We start from the raw sequence: 17,380 nt of genomic DNA, 5'->3' as shown, positions 1-17,380 counted from the left end.
GCAGTGTGATACGGGTGCAGTGTGAATGCAATGTGATGCGGGTGCAGTGTGAATGCAGTATGATACCGGTGCAGTGTGAATGCAGTGAATGCATTGTGAATGCAGTGTGATATGGGAGCAGTGTGAATGCAGTGTGATACGGGTGCAGTGTGAATTCAGTGTGATACGGGCGCAGTGTGAATGCAGTGTGATACGGGTGCAGTGTGAATGCAGTGTGATATGGGTGCAGTGCGAATGCAGTGTGCTGTGGGTGCAGTGTGATACGGGTGCAGTGTGAATGCAGTGTGCTGCGAGTGCAGTGTGATACGGGTGCAATGTGAATGCAGTATGAGACGGGTGCAGTTTGAATGCAGTGAATGCAGTGTGATACAGGTGCAGTGTGAATGCAGTGTGATACGGGTGCCATGTGATACGAAATCAGTGTGAATACAGTGTGATACGGGTGCAGTGTGAATGCAGTGTGATACGGGTGCCGTGTGATACGAAAGCAGTGCAAATGCAGTGTGATACGGGTGTGCAGTGTGAATGCAGTGTGATACGGGTGCAGCGTGATACGGGTGCAGTTTGAATGCAGTGTGATACGGGGGAAGTGTGATACGAATGCAGTGTGCATGCAGTGTGATACGCGTGCAGTGCGAATGCAGTGTGATACAGGTGCAGTGTGAATGCAGTGTGATGTGGGTGCAGTGACATGCGGGTGCAGTGTGAATGCAGTGTGATACGGACGCAGTGTGAATGCAGTGTGATACGAATGCAGTGTGAATGCAGTGTGATACGGGTGCAGTGTGATATGAATGCAGTGTGATACGGGTGCAGTGTGCAGTGTGATACGGGTGCAGTGTGAATGCAGTGTGATACGGACGCAGTGTGATACGAATGCAGTGTGAATGCAGTGAATGCAGTGTGATACGGGTGCAGTGTGAATGCAGTGTGATACGGGTGCCGTGTGATACGAATGCAGTGTGAATGCAGTGTGATGCGGGTGCAGTGTGAATGCAGTGTGATGCGGGTGCCGTGTGATATGAATGCAGTGTGATACGAGTGCAATGTGATACGGGTGCAGTGTGAATGCAGTGTGATTCGGGTGCAGTGTGAATGCAGTGTGATACGGGTGCAGTGTGATACGGGTGCAGTGTGAATGCAGCGTGATATGGGTGCAGTGTGAATGCAGTGTGATACGGGTGCAGTGTGATACGGGTGCAGTGTGATACGGGTGCAGTGTGAATGCAGTGTGATACGGTCGCAGTGTGATACGAATGCAGTGTGAATACAGTGTGATACGTGTGCAGTGTGATACGGGTGCAGTGTGAATGCAGTGTGATACGGGTGCCGTGTGATACGAATGCAGTGTGAATGCAGTGTGATGCGGGTGCAGTGTGAATGCAGTGTGATACGGGTGCCGTGTGATATGAATGCAGTGTGATACGGGTGCAGTGTGATACGGGTGCAGTGTGATACAGGTGCAGTGTGAATGCAGTGTGATACGAATGCAGTGCGAATGCAGTGTGATACGGGTGCAGTGTGAATGCCGTGTGATACGAATGCAGTGTGAATGCAGTGTGATGTGGGTGCAGTGTGATACGTGTGCAGTGTGATATGGGTGCAGTGTCATATGGGTACAATGTGAATGCAGTGTGATACGGGTGCAGTGTGATACGAAATCATAGAAACATAGAAACATAGAAAATAGGTGCAGGAGTAGGCCATTCGGCCCTTCTAGCCTGCACCGTCATTCAATGAGTTCATGGCTGAACATTCAACTTCAGTACCCCATTCCTGCTTTCTCGCCATACCCCTTGATCCCCCTAGTAGTAAGGACCTCATCTAACTCCTTTTTGAATATATTTAGTGAATTGGCCTCAACAACTTTCTGTGGTAGAGAATTCCACAGGTTCACCACTCTCTGGGTGAAGAAGTTCCTCCGCATCTCGGTCCTAAATGGCTTACCCCTTATCCTTAGACTGTGACCTCTGGTTCTGGACTTCCTCAACATTGGGAACATTCTTCCTGCATCTAACCTGTCTAACCCCGTCAGAATTTTAAATGTTTCTATGAGGTCCCCTCTCATTCTTCTGAACTCCAGTGAATACAAGCCCAGTTGATCCAGTCTTTCTTGATAGGTCAGTCCCGCCATCCCGGGAATCAGTCTGGTGAACCTTCGCTGCACTCCCTCAATAGCAAGAATGTCCTTCCTCAGGTTAGGAGACCAAAACTGTACACAATGCCCTGTACAACTGTAGCAACACCTCCCTGCCCCTGTACTCAAATCCCCTTGCTATGAAGGCCAACATGCCATTTGCTTTCTTAACCGCCTGCTGTACCTGCATGCCAACCTTCAATGAATGATGTACCATGACACCCAGGTCTCTTTGCACCTCCCCTTTTCCTAATCTGTCACCATTCAGATAATAGTCTGTCTCTCTGTTTTTACCACCAAAGTGGATAACCTCACATTTATCCACATTATACTTCATCTGCCATGCATTTGCCCACTCACCTAACCTATCCAAGTCGCTCTGCAGCCTCACAGCATCCTCCTCGCAGCTCACACTGCCACCCAACTTAGTGCCATCCGCAAATTTGGAGATACTACATTTAATCTCCTCATCTAAATCATTAATGTACAGTGTAAACAGCTGGGGCCCCAGCACAGAACCTTGCGGTACCCCACTAGTCACTGCCTGCCATTCTGAAAAGTACCCATTTACTCCTACTCTTTGCTTCCTGTCTGACAACCAGTTCTCAATCCATGTCAGCACACTACCCCCAATCCCATGTGCTCTAACTTTGCACATCAATCTCTTGTGTGGGACCTTGTCGAACGCCTTCTGAAAGTCCAAATATACCACATCAACTGGTTCTCCCTTATCCACTCTACTGGAAACATCCTCAAAAAATTCCAGAAGATTTGTCAAGCATGATTTCCCTTTCACAAATCCATGCTGACTTGGACCTATCATGTCACCTCTTTCCAAATGCACTGCTATGACATCCTTAATAATTGATTCCATCATTTTACCCACTACCGATGTCAGGCTGACCGGTCTATAATTCCCTGTTTTCTCTCTCCCTCCTTTTTTAAAAAGTGGGGTTACATTGGCTACCCTCCACTCCATAGGAACTGATCCAGAGTCAATGGAATGTTGGAAAATGACTGTCAACGCATCCACTATTTCCAAGGCCACCTCCTTAAGTACTCTGGGATGCAGTCCATCAGGCCCTGGGGATTTATCGGCCTTCAATCCCATCAATTTCCCCAACACAATTTCCCGGCTAATAAGGATTTCCCTCAGTTCCTCCTCCTTACTAGACCCCCCCGACCCCTTTTATAACCGGAAGGTTGTTCATGTCCTCCTTCGTGAATACCGAACCAAAGTACTTGTTCAATTGGTCCGCCATTTCTTTGTTCCCCGTTATGACTTCCCCTGATTCTGACTGCAGGGGACCTACGTTTGTCTTTACTAACCTTTTTCTCTTTACATATCTATAGAAACTTTTGCAATCCGTCTTAATGTTCCCTGCAAGCTTCTTCTCATACTCCATTTTCCCTGCCCTAATCAAACCCTTTGTCCTCCTCTGCTGAGTTCTAAATTTCTCCCAGTCCCCAGGTTCGCTGCTATTTCTGGCCAATTTGTATGCCACTTCCTTGGCTTTAATACTATCCCTGATTTCCCTTGATAGCCACGGTTGAGCCACCTTCCCTTTTTTATTTCTATGCCAGACAGGAATGTACAATTGTTGTAGTTCATCCATGCGGTCTCTAAATGTCTGCCATTGCCCATCCACAGTCAACCCCTTAAGTATCATTCGCCAATCCATCCCAGCCAATTCACGCCTCATACCTTCAAAGTTAGCCTTCTTTAAGTTCTGGACCATGGTCTCTGAATTAACTGTTTCATTCTCCATCCCAATGCAGAATTCCACCATATTATGGTCACTCTTCCCCAAGGGGCCTCGTACAACGAGATTGCTAATTAATCCTCTCTCATTACATAACACCCAGTCTAAGATGGCCTCCCCCCTAGTTGGTTCCTCGACATATTGGTCTAAAAAACCATCCCTTATGCACTCCAGAAAATCCTCCTCCACCGTATTGCTTCCAGTTTGGTTAGCCCAATCTATGTGCATATTAAAGTCACCCATTATAACTGCTGCACATTTATTGCACGCACCCCTAATTTCCTGTTTGATGCCCTCCCCAACATCACTACTACTGTTTGGAGGTCTGTACATCAGTGTGAATGCAGTGTGATACGGGTGCAGTGTGATACGGGTGCAATGTGAATGCTGTGTGATACGGGTGCAGTGTGAATGCAGTGTGATACGGGTGCAGTGCGAATGCAGTGTGATACAGGTGCAGTGTGAATGCAGTGTGATACGGGTGCAGTGTGAATGCTGTGTGATACGGGTGCAGTGTGAATGCTGTGTGATACGGGTGCAGTGCGAATGCACTGTGATACGGGTGCAGTGTGAATGCTGTGTGATACGGGTGCAGTGTGATACGGGTGCAATGTGAATGCTGTGTGATACGGGTGCAGTGTGAATGCAGTGTGATACGGGTGCAGTGCGAATGCAGTGTGATACGGGTGCAGTTTGAATGCAGTGTGAATGTAGTGTGATGCGGGTGCAGTGTGAATGCAGTGTGATACGGGTGCAGTATGAATGCAGTGTGATGCGGGTGCCGTGTGATACGAAATCAGTGTGAATGCAGTGTGATACGGGTGCAGTGTGATAGGGGTGCAGTATGAATGCAGTGTGATACGGGTGCAGTGTGAATGCAGTGAATGCAGTGTTATACGGGTGCAGTGTGAATGCAGTGTGATACGGGTGCGGTGTGATACGGGTGCAGTTTGAATGCAGTGTGATACGGGTGCCGTGTGATATGAATGCAGTGTGAATGCAGTGTGATACGGGTGCAGTGCGGATGCAGTGTATAGGGGTGCAGTGTGATACAGGTGCAGTGTGAATGCAGTGTGATGCGGGTGCACTGTGATACAAGTGCAGTGTGAATGCAGTGTGATCCGGTTTCAGTGTGATACGGGTGCAGTGTGAATGTAGTGTGATACGGGTGCAGTGTGATACGGGTGCAATGTGAATGCTGTGTGATACGGGTGCAGTGTGATACGGGTGCAGTGTGAATGCAGTGTGATACGGGTGCAATGTGAATGCAGTGTGATACGGGTGCAATGTGAATGCAGTGTGATACGGGAGCAATGTGAATGCAGTGTGATGTGGATGCAGTGTGATACGGGTGCAGTGTGATACGGGTGTAGTGTGAATGCAGTGTGATACAGGTGCAGTGTGAATGCAGTGTGATATGGGTGCAGTGTGATACAAATGCAGTTTGAATGCAGTGTGATACGGGTGTAGTGTGAATGCAGTGTGATACGGGTGTAGTGTGAATGCAGTGTGATACGGGTGCAGTGTGCTACGAATGCAGTGAATGCAGTGTGATACGGGTGCAGTGTGAATGCAGTGTGATACGGGTGCAGTGTGATACGGGTGCAGTTTGAATGTAGTGTGATACGGGTGCAGTGTAAATACAGTGTGATACGGGTGCCGTGTGATACGGGTGCAGTGTGAATGCAGTGTGATAAGGGTGCAGTGTGATACGGGTCCAGTGTGAATGCAGCGTGATATGGGTGCAGTGTGAATGCAGTGTGATACGGACGCAGTGTGAATGCAGTGTGATACGAATGCAGTGTGAATGCAGTGTGATACGGGTGCAGTGTGATATGAATGCAGTGTGATACGGGTGCAGTGTGCAGTGTGATACGGGTGCAGTGTGAATGCAGTGTGATACGGACGCAGTGTGATACGAATGCAGTGTGAATGCAGTGAATACAGTGTGATACGGGTGCAGTGTGAATGCAGTGTGATACGGGTGCCGTGTGATACGAATGCAGTGTGAATGCAGTGTGATGCGGGTGCAGTGTGAATGCAGTGTGATACGGGTGCCGTGTGATATGAATGCAGTGTGATACGAGTGCAATGTGATACGGGTGCAGTGTGAATGCAGTGTGATTCGGGTGCAGTGTGAATGCAGTGTGATACGGGTGCAGTGTGAATGCAGTGTGATACGGACGCAGTGTGATACGGGTGCAGTGTGATACGGGTGCAGTGTGATACGGGTGCAGTGTGAATGCAGTGTGATATGGTCGCAGTGTGATACGAATGCAGTGTGAATGCAGTGTGATACGTGTGCAGTGTGATACGGGTGCAGTGTGAATGCAGTGTGATACGGGTGCCGTGTGATACGAATGCAGTGTGAATGCAGTGTGATGCGGGTGCAGTGTGATACGGGTGCAGTGTGAATGCAGTGTGATACGGACGCAGTGAGATACGAATGCAGTGTGAATGCAGTGAATGCAGTTTGATACGGGTGCAGTGTGAATGCAGTGTGATGCGGGTGCAGTGTGAATGAAGTGTGATACGGGTGCCGTATGATATGAATGCAGTGTGAATGCAGTGTGATACGGGTGCCGTGTGAATGCAGTGTGATACGGGTGTAGTGTGAATGCAGTGAATGCAGTGTTATACGGGTGCAGTGTGAATGCAGTGTGATACGGGTGCAGTGTGATACGGGTGCAGTGTGAATACAGTGTGATACGGGTGCAGTATGAAAAGGGTGTAGTTTGAATGCAGTGTGATACGTGTGCAGTGTGATATGGGTGCCGTGTGATATGAATGAAGTGTGAATGCAGTGTGATACGGGTGCAGTGTGAATGCAGTGTGATACGGGTGCAGTATGATACGGGTGCAGTTTGAATGCAGTGTGATACGTGTGCAGTGTGATACGGGTGCCGTGTGATAAGAATGCAGTGTGAATGCAGTGTGATATGGGTGCAGTGTGATACAGGTGCAGTGTGAATGCAGTGTGATACGTGTGCCGTGTGATAAGAATGCAGTGTGATATGGGTGCAGTGTGATACGGGTGCAGTGTGAATGCAGTGTGATACTGGTGCAGTGTGATACGGGTGCAGTGTGAATGCAGTGTGATACGGGTGCAGTGTGATACGGATGCAGTGTGATACGGGTGCCGTGTCATACGAATGCAGTGTGAATGCAGTGTGATACGGGTGCAGTGTGAATGCAGTGTGATACGGGTGTAGTGTGAATGCAGTGTGATACAGGTGCATTGTGATATGGGTGCAGTGTGAATGCAGTGAATGCAGTGTGATACAGGTGCAGTGTGAATGCAGTGAATGCATTTTGATACGGGTGCAGTGTGAATGTAGTGTGATACGGGTGCCGTGTGATACGAATGTAGTGTGAATGCAGTGTGATACGGGTGCAGTGTGATACTGGTGCAGTGTGATACGGGTGCAGTGTGAATGCAGTGTGATACGAGTGCAGTGTGATACGGGTGCAGTGTGAATGCAGTGTGATCCGGGTGCCCTGTGATACGAATGCAATGTGAATGCAGTGTGATACGGGTGCAGTGTGATAGCAATGCAGTGTGAATGCCGTGTGATACGGGTGCAGTGTGAATGCAGTGTGATACTGGTGCAGTGTGATACGGGTGCAGTGTGAATGCAATGTAATACGGATGCAGTGTGAATGCAGTGTGATACGGATGCCGTGTGATATGAATGCAGTGTGAATGCAGTGTGATGCAGGTGCAGTGTGATATGGGTGCAGTGTGAATGCAGTGAATGCAGTGTGATACATGTGCAGTGTGAATGCACTGAATGCATTTTGATACGGGTGCAGTGTGATACGCGTGCAGTATGAATACAGTGTGATACGGGTGCCGTGTGATATGAATGCAGTGTGGTGTGAGGTGCAGTGTGATACGGGTGCAGTGTGATACGGGTGCAGTGTGAATGCAGTGTGATACGAATGCAGTGTGAATGCAGTATGATACGGGTACAGTGTGATACGGGTGCAGTGTGAATGCAGTGTGATACGAATGCAGTGTGAATGCAGTGAATGCAGTGTGATACGAATGCAGTGTGAATGCAGTGTGATACGGGTACAGTGTGAATGCAGTGTGATACAGGTGCAGTGTGAATGCAGTGTGATACGGATGCAGTGTGAATGCAGTGTGATATGGGTGCCGTGTGATACGAATGCAGTGTGATACGGTTGCAGTGTGATATGGGTGCAGTGTGAATGCAGTGAATGCACTGTGATACGGGTGCAGTGTGAATGCAGTGAATGCACTGTGATACAGGTGCAGTGTGAATGCAGTGAATGCATTTTGATACGGGTGCAGTGTGAATGCAGTGAATGCAGTGTGATACGGGTGCAGTGTGAATGCAGTGTGATACGGGTGCCGTGTGATACGAATGCAGTGTGATGTGGGTGCAGTGTGAATGCAGTGTGATACGGGTGCCGTGTGATATGAATGCAGTGTGATACGAGTGCAATGTGATACGGGTGCAGTGTGATACGGGTGCAGTGTGATACGGGTGCAGTGTGAATGCAGTGTGATACGGTCGCAGTGTGATACGAATGCAGTGTGAATGCAGTGTGATACGTGTGCAGTGTGATACGGGTGCAGTGTGAATGCAGTGTGATACGGGTGCCGTGTCATACGAATGCAGTGTGAATGCAGTGTGATGCGGGTGCAGTGTGAATGCAGTGTGATACGGGTGCCGTGTGCTATGAATGCAGTATGATACGGGTGCAGTGTGATACGGGTGCAGTGTGATACGGGTGCAGTGTGAATGCAGTGTGATACAAATGCAGTGTGAATAGAGTGTGATACGGGTGCAGTGTGATATGAATGCAGTGCGATACGGGTGCAGTGTGAATGCAGTGTGATACGGACGCAGTGTGATACGAATGCAGTGTGAATGCAGTGAATGCAGTTTGATACGGGTGCAGTGTGAATGCAGTGTGATGCGGGTGCAGTGTGAATGCAGTGTGATACGGGTGCAGTGTGAATAGAGTGTGATACGGGTGCAGTGTGATATGAATGCAGTGCGATACGGGTGCAGTGTGAATGCAGTGTGATACGGACGCAGTGTGATACGAATGCAGTGTGAATGCAGTGAATGCAGTGTGATACAGGTGCAGTGTGAATGCAGTGAATGCATTTTGATACGGGTGCAGTGTGAATGTAGTGTGATACGGGTGCCGTGTGATACGAATGTAGTGTGAATGCAGTGTGATACGGGTGCAGTGTGATACTGGTGCAGTGTGATACGGGTGCAGTGTGAATGCAGTGTGATACGAGTGCAGTGTGATACGGGTGCAGTGTGAATGCAGTGTGATCCGGGTGCCCTGTGATACGAATGCAATGTGAATGCAGTGTGATACGGGTGCAGTGTGATAGCAATGCAGTGTGAATGCCGTGTGATACGGGTGCAGTGTGAATGCAGTGTGATACTGGTGCAGTGTGATACGGGTGCAGTGTGAATGCAATGTAATACGGATGCAGTGTGAATGCAGTGTGATACGGATGCCGTGTGATATGAATGCAGTGTGAATGCAGTGTGATGCAGGTGCAGTGTGATATGGGTGCAGTGTGAATGCAGTGAATGCAGTGTGATACATGTGCAGTGTGAATGCACTGAATGCATTTTGATACGGGTGCAGTGTGATACGCGTGCAGTATGAATACAGTGTGATACGGGTGCCGTGTGATATGAATGCAGTGTGGTGTGAGGTGCAGTGTGATACGGGTGCAGTGTGATACGGGTGCAGTGTGAATGCAGTGTGATACGAATGCAGTGTGAATGCAGTATGATACGGGTACAGTGTGATACGGGTGCAGTGTGAATGCAGTGTGATACGAATGCAGTGTGAATGCAGTGAATGCAGTGTGATACGAATGCAGTGTGAATGCAGTGTGATACGGGTACAGTGTGAATGCAGTGTGATACAGGTGCAGTGTGAATGCAGTGTGATACGGATGCAGTGTGAATGCAGTGTGATATGGGTGCCGTGTGATACGAATGCAGTGTGATACGGTTGCAGTGTGATATGGGTGCAGTGTGAATGCAGTGAATGCACTGTGATACGGGTGCAGTGTGAATGCAGTGAATGCACTGTGATACAGGTGCAGTGTGAATGCAGTGAATGCATTTTGATACGGGTGCAGTGTGAATGCAGTGAATGCAGTGTGATACGGGTGCAGTGTGAATGCAGTGTGATACGGGTGCCGTGTGATACGAATGCAGTGTGATGTGGGTGCAGTGTGAATGCAGTGTGATACGGGTGCCGTGTGATATGAATGCAGTGTGATACGAGTGCAATGTGATACGGGTGCAGTGTGATACGGGTGCAGTGTGATACGGGTGCAGTGTGAATGCAGTGTGATACGGTCGCAGTGTGATACGAATGCAGTGTGAATGCAGTGTGATACGTGTGCAGTGTGATACGGGTGCAGTGTGAATGCAGTGTGATACGGGTGCCGTGTCATACGAATGCAGTGTGAATGCAGTGTGATGCGGGTGCAGTGTGAATGCAGTGTGATACGGGTGCCGTGTGCTATGAATGCAGTATGATACGGGTGCAGTGTGATACGGGTGCAGTGTGATACGGGTGCAGTGTGAATGCAGTGTGATACAAATGCAGTGTGAATAGAGTGTGATACGGGTGCAGTGTGATATGAATGCAGTGCGATACGGGTGCAGTGTGAATGCAGTGTGATACGGACGCAGTGTGATACGAATGCAGTGTGAATGCAGTGAATGCAGTTTGATACGGGTGCAGTGTGAATGCAGTGTGATGCGGGTGCAGTGTGAATGCAGTGTGATACGGGTGCCGTGTGATATGAATGCAGTGTGAATGCAGTGTGATACGGGTGCCGTGTGAATCCAATGTGATACGGATGCAATGTGAATGCAGAGTGATACAGGTGCTCTGTGATACGAATGCAGTGTGAATGCAGTGTGATACGTGTGCAGTCTGAATGCAGTGTGATACGGGTGTAGTGTGAATGCAGTGAATGCAGTGTTATACGGGTGCAGTGTGAATGCAGTGTGATACGGGTGCAGTGTGATACGGGTGCAGTGTGAATACAGTGTGATACGGGTGCAGTATGATACGGGTGTAGTTTGAATGCAGTGTGATACGTGTGCAGTGTGATATGGGTGCCGTGTGATATGAATGCAGTGTGAATGCAGTGTGATACGGGTGCAGTGTGAATGCAGTGTGATACGGGTGCAGTATGATACGGGTGCAGTTTGAATGCAGTGTGATACGTGTGCAGTGTGATACGGGTGCCGTGTGATAAGAATGCAGTGTGAATGCAGTGTGATATGGGTGCAGTGTGATACAGGTGCAGTGTGAATGCAGTGTGATACGGGTGCCGTGTGATAAGAATGCAGTGTGATATGGGTGCAGTGTGATACGGGTGCAGTGTGAATGCAGTGTGATACTGGTGCAGTGTGATACGGGTGCAGTGTGAATGCAGTGTGATACGGGTGCAGTGTGAATGCAGTGTGATACGGATGCAGTGTGATACGGATGCAGTGTGATACGGGTGCCGTGTGATACGAATGCAGTGTGAATGCAGTGTGATACGGGTGCAGTGTGAATGCAGTGTGATACGGGTGTAGTGTGAATGCAGTGTGATACAGGTGCATTGTGATATGGGTGCAGTGTGAATGCAGTGAATGCAGTGTGATACAGGTGCAGTGTAAATGCAGTGAATGCATTTTGATACGGGTGCAGTGTGAATGTAGTGTGATACGGGTGCCGTGTGATACGAATGTAGTGTGAATGCAGTGTGATACGGGTGCAGTGTGATACGGGTGCAGTGTAATACGGGTGCAGTGTGAATGCAGTGTGATACTGGTGCAGTGTGATACGGGTGCAGTGTTAATGCAGTGTGATACGAGTGCAGTGTGATACGGGTGCAGTGTGAATGCAGTGTGATCCGGGTGCCCTGTGATACGAATGCAATGTGAATGCAGTGTGATACGGGTGCAGTGTGAATGGAGTGTGATACGGGTGCCCTGTGATACGAATGCAGTGTGAATGCAGTGTGATACGGGAGCAGTGTGAATGGAGTGTGATACGAATGCAGTGTGAATGCAGTGAATGCAGTGTGATACGAATGCAGTGTGAATGCAGTGTGATACGGGTGCAGTGTGAATGCAGTGTGATGCAGGTGCCGTGTGATACGGGTGCAGTGAGAATGCAGTGTGATACGTGTGCAGTGTGATACGGGTGCAGTGTGAATGCAGTGTGATACGAATGCAGTGTGAATGCAGTGAATGCAGTGTGATATGAATACAGTGTGAATGCAGTGTGATACGGGTGCAGTGTGAATGCAGTGTGATACAGGTGCCGTGTGATAAGGGTGCAGTGTGAATGCAGTGTGATACGGATGCAGTGTGAATGCAGTGTGATATGGGTGCCATGTGATACGAATGCAGTGTGAATGCAGTGTGATACGGTTGCAGTGTGATATGGCTGCAGTGTGAATGCAGTGAATGCACTGTGATACGGGTGCAGTGTGAATGCAGTGAATGCACTGGGATACAGGTGCAGTGTGAATGCAGTGAATGCATTTTGATACGGGTGCAGTGTGAATGCAGTGAATGCACTGTGATACAGGTGCAGTGTGAATGCAGTGTGATACGGGTGCAGTGTGGTACGGGTGCAGTGTGAATGCGGTGTGATACGGGTGCAGTGTGGTACGGGTGCAGTGTGAATGCGGTGTGATACGGGTGCAGTGTGGTACGGGTGCAGTGTGAATGCAGTATGATTCGGGTGCAGTGTGAATGCAGTGTGAATGCAGTGTGATACGGGTGCATTGTGAATGCAGTGTGATACGGTTGCAGTGTGATGCGGGTGCAGTGTGAATGCAGTGTGATACGGGTGCAGTGTGAATGCAGTGTGATATGGGTGCAGTGTGAATGCAGTGTGATACGAATGCAGTGTGAATGCAGTGTCATACGGGTGCAGTGTGGTACGGGTGCAGTGTGAATGCGGTGTGATACGGGTGCAGTGTGAATGCGGTGTGATACGGGTGCAGTGTGGTACGGGTGCAGTGTGAATGCAGTATGATACGGGTGCAGTGTGAATGCAGTGTGAATGCAGTGTGATACGGGTGCATTGTGAATGCAGTGTGATACGGTTGCAGTGTGATGCGGGTGCAGTGTGAATGCAGTGTGATACGGGTGCAGTGTGAATGCAGTGTGATACGGGTGCAGTGTGAATGCAGTGTGATACGAATGCAGTGTGAATGCAGTGTCATATGGGTGCCATGTGATACGAATGCAGTGTGAATGCAGTGTGATACGGGTGCAGTGTGATACGAGTGCAGTTTGAATGCAGTGTGATACGGGTGCCGTGTGATACGAATGCAGTGTGAATGCAGTGTGATACGGGTGCAGTGTGAATGCACTGTGATACGGGCGCAGTGTGAATGCAGTGGATGTGGGTGCAGTGTGATAAGGGTGCAGTGTAAATGCAGAGTGATGCGGGTGCAGTGTGAATGCAGTATGATACGGGTGCAGTATGAATGCAGTGAATGCAGTGTGATACGGGTGCAGTGTGAATGCAGTGTGATATGGGTGCAGTGTGAATGCTGTGTGATACGGGTGCAGTGTGAATGCAGTGTGATACGAATGCAGTGTGAATGCAGTGTGATACGGGTGCCGTGTGGTACAAATGCAGTGCGAATGCCGTGTGATACGGATGCAGTGTAATACGGGTGCAGTGTGATACGGTTGCAGTTTGAATGCAGTGTGATACAAATGCAGTGTAAATGCAGTGTGATACGGGTGCAGTGTGAATGCAGTGTGATACGGGTGCAGTGTGAATGCAGTGTGATGAGGGTGCAGTGTGAAACGGGTGCAATTTGAATGCAGTATGAGACGGGTGCAGTGTGAATGCAGTGAATGCAGTGTGATACGGGTGCAGTGTGAACACAGTGTGATACGGGTGCCGTGTGATACGAAATCAGTGTGAATGCAGTGTGATACAGGTGAAGTGTAAATGCAGTGTGATACGGGTGCCGTGTGATACGAATGCAGTGCAAATGCAGTGTGATACGGGTGTGCACTGTGAATGCAGTGTGATACGGGTGCAGTTTGAATGCAGTATGATACGGGGGAAATGTGATACGAATGCAGTGTGCATGCAGTGTGATACGCGTGCAGTGTGAATGCAGTGTGATACGGGTGAAGTTTGAATGCGGTGTGATGTGGGTGCAGTGTGATACAGGTGCAGTGTGAATGCAGTGTGATGCGGGTGCAGTGTGAATGCAGTGAATGCAGTGTGATACGAATGCAGTGTGAATGCAGTGTGATACGGGTGCAGTGTGAATGCAGTGTGATACTGGTGCAGTGTGAATGCAGTGTGATGTGGGTGCAGTGTGATACGAGTGCAGTGTGAATGCAGTGTGCTGCGGGTGCAGTGTGATACGGGTGCAATGTGAATGCAGTATGAGACGGGTGCAATTTGAATGCAGTGTGATACGGGTGCAGTGTGAATGCAGTGAATGCAGTCTGATACAGGTGCAGTGTGAATGCAGTGTGATACAGGTGCCGTCTGATACGAAATTAGTGTGATGCGGGTGCAGTGTGATATGGGTGCAGTATGAATGCAGTGTGATACGGGTGCAGTGTGAACGCAGTGAATGCAGTGTGATACGGGTGCTGTGCGAATGCAGTGTGATACGGGTGCAGTGTGAATGCAGTGTGATACATGTGCCGTGTGAATGCAGTGTGATATGGGTGCAGTGTGATACGGGTGCAGTGTGAATACAATGTGATACGGGTGCAGTGTGATACGGATGCAGTGTGATACGGGTGCAGTGTGAATGCAGTGTGATACGGATGCCGTGTGAATGCAGTGTGATATGGGTGCAGTGTGAATGCAGTGTGATACATGTGCCGTGTGAATGCAGTGTGATATGGGTGCAGTGTGATACGGGTGCACTGTGAATACAGTGTGATACGGGTGCAGTGTGATACGGATGCAGTGTGAATGGAGTGTGATACGGGTGCAGTGCGATACGGATGCAGTGTGAATGGAGTGTGATACGTGTGCAGTGTGATACGGATGCAGTGTGAATGCAGTGTGATACGTGTGCTGTGTGATACGGCTGCAACGTGATACGGGTGCAGTGTGAATGCAGTGTGATACGGATGCTGTGTGAATGCAGTGTGAATGCAATGTGATACGGTGCTCTGTGATACGAATGCAGTGTGAATGCAGTGTGATACGGATGCCGTGTGAATGCAGTGTGATACGGGTGCAGTGTGATACGGGTGCAGTGTGAATGCAGTGTGATGTGGATGCAGTGTGATACGGGTGCAGTGTGAATACAGTGTGATACGGGTGCAGTGTGATACGGATGCAGTGTGAATGGAGTGTGATACGGGTGCAGTATGATACGGATACAGTGTGAATGGAGTGTGATACGTGTGCAGTGTGATACGAATGCAGTGTGAATGGAGTGTGATACGGGTGCAGTGTGAATACAGTGTGATACGGGTGCAGTGTGAATGGAGTGTGATACGGGTGCAGTGTGAATACAGTGTGATACGGATGCAGTGTGAATGGAGTGTGATACGGGTGCAGTGTGATACGGATGCAGTGTGAATGGAGTGTGATACGTGTGCTGTGTGATACGAATGCAGTGTGGATGCAGTGTGATACGGGTGCAGTGTGATACGGGTGCAGTGTGAATACAGTGTGATACGGGTGCAGTGTGAATGGAGTGTGATACGGATGCAGTGTGGATGCAGTGTGATACGGGTGCAGTGTGAATGCAGTGTGATACGGATGCCGTGTGAATGCAGTGTGATACGGGTGCAGTGTGAATGCAGTGTGATGTGGATGCAGTGTGATACGGATAGCACTAACACAGCGCTTTGTCTCCATGTAGGTTGATATGGATGGAAATATCCTTCTCAGCACCTTGGAGCTGAATGATGAATTCTTGCCGTCGGAGGTTGCCAGCAGTATGAGTGACTCCCACAATTCTGTCATGTCCTTTGACAGTTCTGGGATGCAGTTGCGAAGGGTTGGATCCAGGGATGGTTTAGGGCTGAGTGTCAGAGAGCGTAATGCAGATCGCGACCTCAGCAAAAACCGTCTGCGTCACCGACCATCCAAACTCAAGCTGAGGATCCCAAAGCTGACGGACGTTAGCGCCATCGACAAATGGTCACGTGTGGTCTTCCCCATAACCTTCGGCTTTTTCAACGTCATCTACTGGCTGTACTACGTGCACTGACAGAGCGAGAGACAGAGGCTGTCCGTGTTCCGGGGCCAGGACTTTGTACACATGTATAAAAGAGAATAAGGAAGGGTCTTAACATTGAGTGGCAATGTTCTGGGTCAGTTCTATTCCCCAGAAATCCAAACATGGCTTCTTGGCCTCTGCCATTATGCTGCATGCTTATCATTTGAAACCTGTACAGATCACTAACTATACTGTAGGCAGCTTCCATAGACTGCCGCGTCCAGTTACAAACTCTCACTTTAAGTGACTCAATTCTCTTCATTGGTGAGGCATGGTTAAGGTGAGCGATTGGGCAGAGTGAGCAGGGGGCTGGCGAGGGATGGGGTGAGGGAGACGGCGGAATCGAAACTCGGAAGACAAACAGCTCAAGCACAGAGCCAACCTGGCTGCTATTCTCTCGCGGGGCAGGGTGTGCATTTTGGGGGAGATCGGGAAAGTGAGGGTTGCGCGGGGTTACAGAACTGTAAACCCAGTCACAAAGGGCGCTCAGGCAACGCTTGCTGCACACGACATGATTGTGATCCTGCATCCACTGGTCGCCAACACACTGGACATTCCGAAATCCCTGCATTCAATTCTTGTCGGCAGTGCTGGATCTGTGACTTGCTGTTTGAGCTGCATTTCAGGTTAAAGCCTTGCCCAGACACACCCCCCCACACTGACCCCCACCCACTGCTCCCCCCCCCGACACACCGACCTCCCCGCACACACACCCCACACCGACCCCCCCCCACACACCGACCCCCCCCCACACACAACCCACACTGACCCCCCCCCACACACACCCCACACCGACCCCCCCCCACACACCGACCCCCCCCACACACACACCCCACACCGACCCCCCCCCACACACACCCCACACCGACCCCCCCCCACACACCGACCCCCCCCCACACACAACCCACACTGACCCCCCCCCACACACACCCCACACCGACCCCCCCCCACACACCGACCCCCCCCACACACACACCCCACACCGACCCCCCCCCACACACCGACCCCCCCCCACACACAACCCACACTGACCCCCCCCCACACACACCCCACACCGACCCCCCCCCACACACCGACCCCCCCCACACACACACCCCACACCGACCCCCCCCCACACACCGACCCCCCCCACACACACACCCCACACCGACCCCCCCCCACACACCGACCCCCCCCCACACACAACCCACACTGACCCCCCCCCACACACACCCCACACCG

At 50.1% G+C, this 17,380-nt stretch overlaps 1 protein-coding gene across 2 annotated transcripts in view; it reads left to right on the top strand.

Annotated features, from left to right (window-relative positions):
• The window catches only part of LOC139265243 (gamma-aminobutyric acid receptor subunit beta-4-like), a 778,436-nt gene extending 762,286 nt beyond the window's left edge, over positions 1–16,150 (top strand). For both annotated transcript variants that reach the window (XM_070882176.1, XM_070882178.1), the window contains one exon: positions 15,800–16,150. In XM_070882176.1, coding sequence (XP_070738277.1) covers positions 15,800–16,150 — 351 coding nt within the window. The remainder of the gene's footprint in view (positions 1–15,799) is intronic.
• Positions 16,151–17,380: the final 1,230 nt, after the last annotated feature.

The sequence above is a fragment of the Pristiophorus japonicus genome, chromosome 6 (genome assembly GCF_044704955.1).
Source record: "Pristiophorus japonicus isolate sPriJap1 chromosome 6, sPriJap1.hap1, whole genome shotgun sequence".
In the NCBI taxonomy this organism is placed as follows: Eukaryota; Metazoa; Chordata; class Chondrichthyes; family Pristiophoridae; genus Pristiophorus; species Pristiophorus japonicus.
The sequence above is the reverse complement of the archived record's forward strand: the minus strand, read 5'-3'. Positions and strand labels throughout refer to the sequence as shown.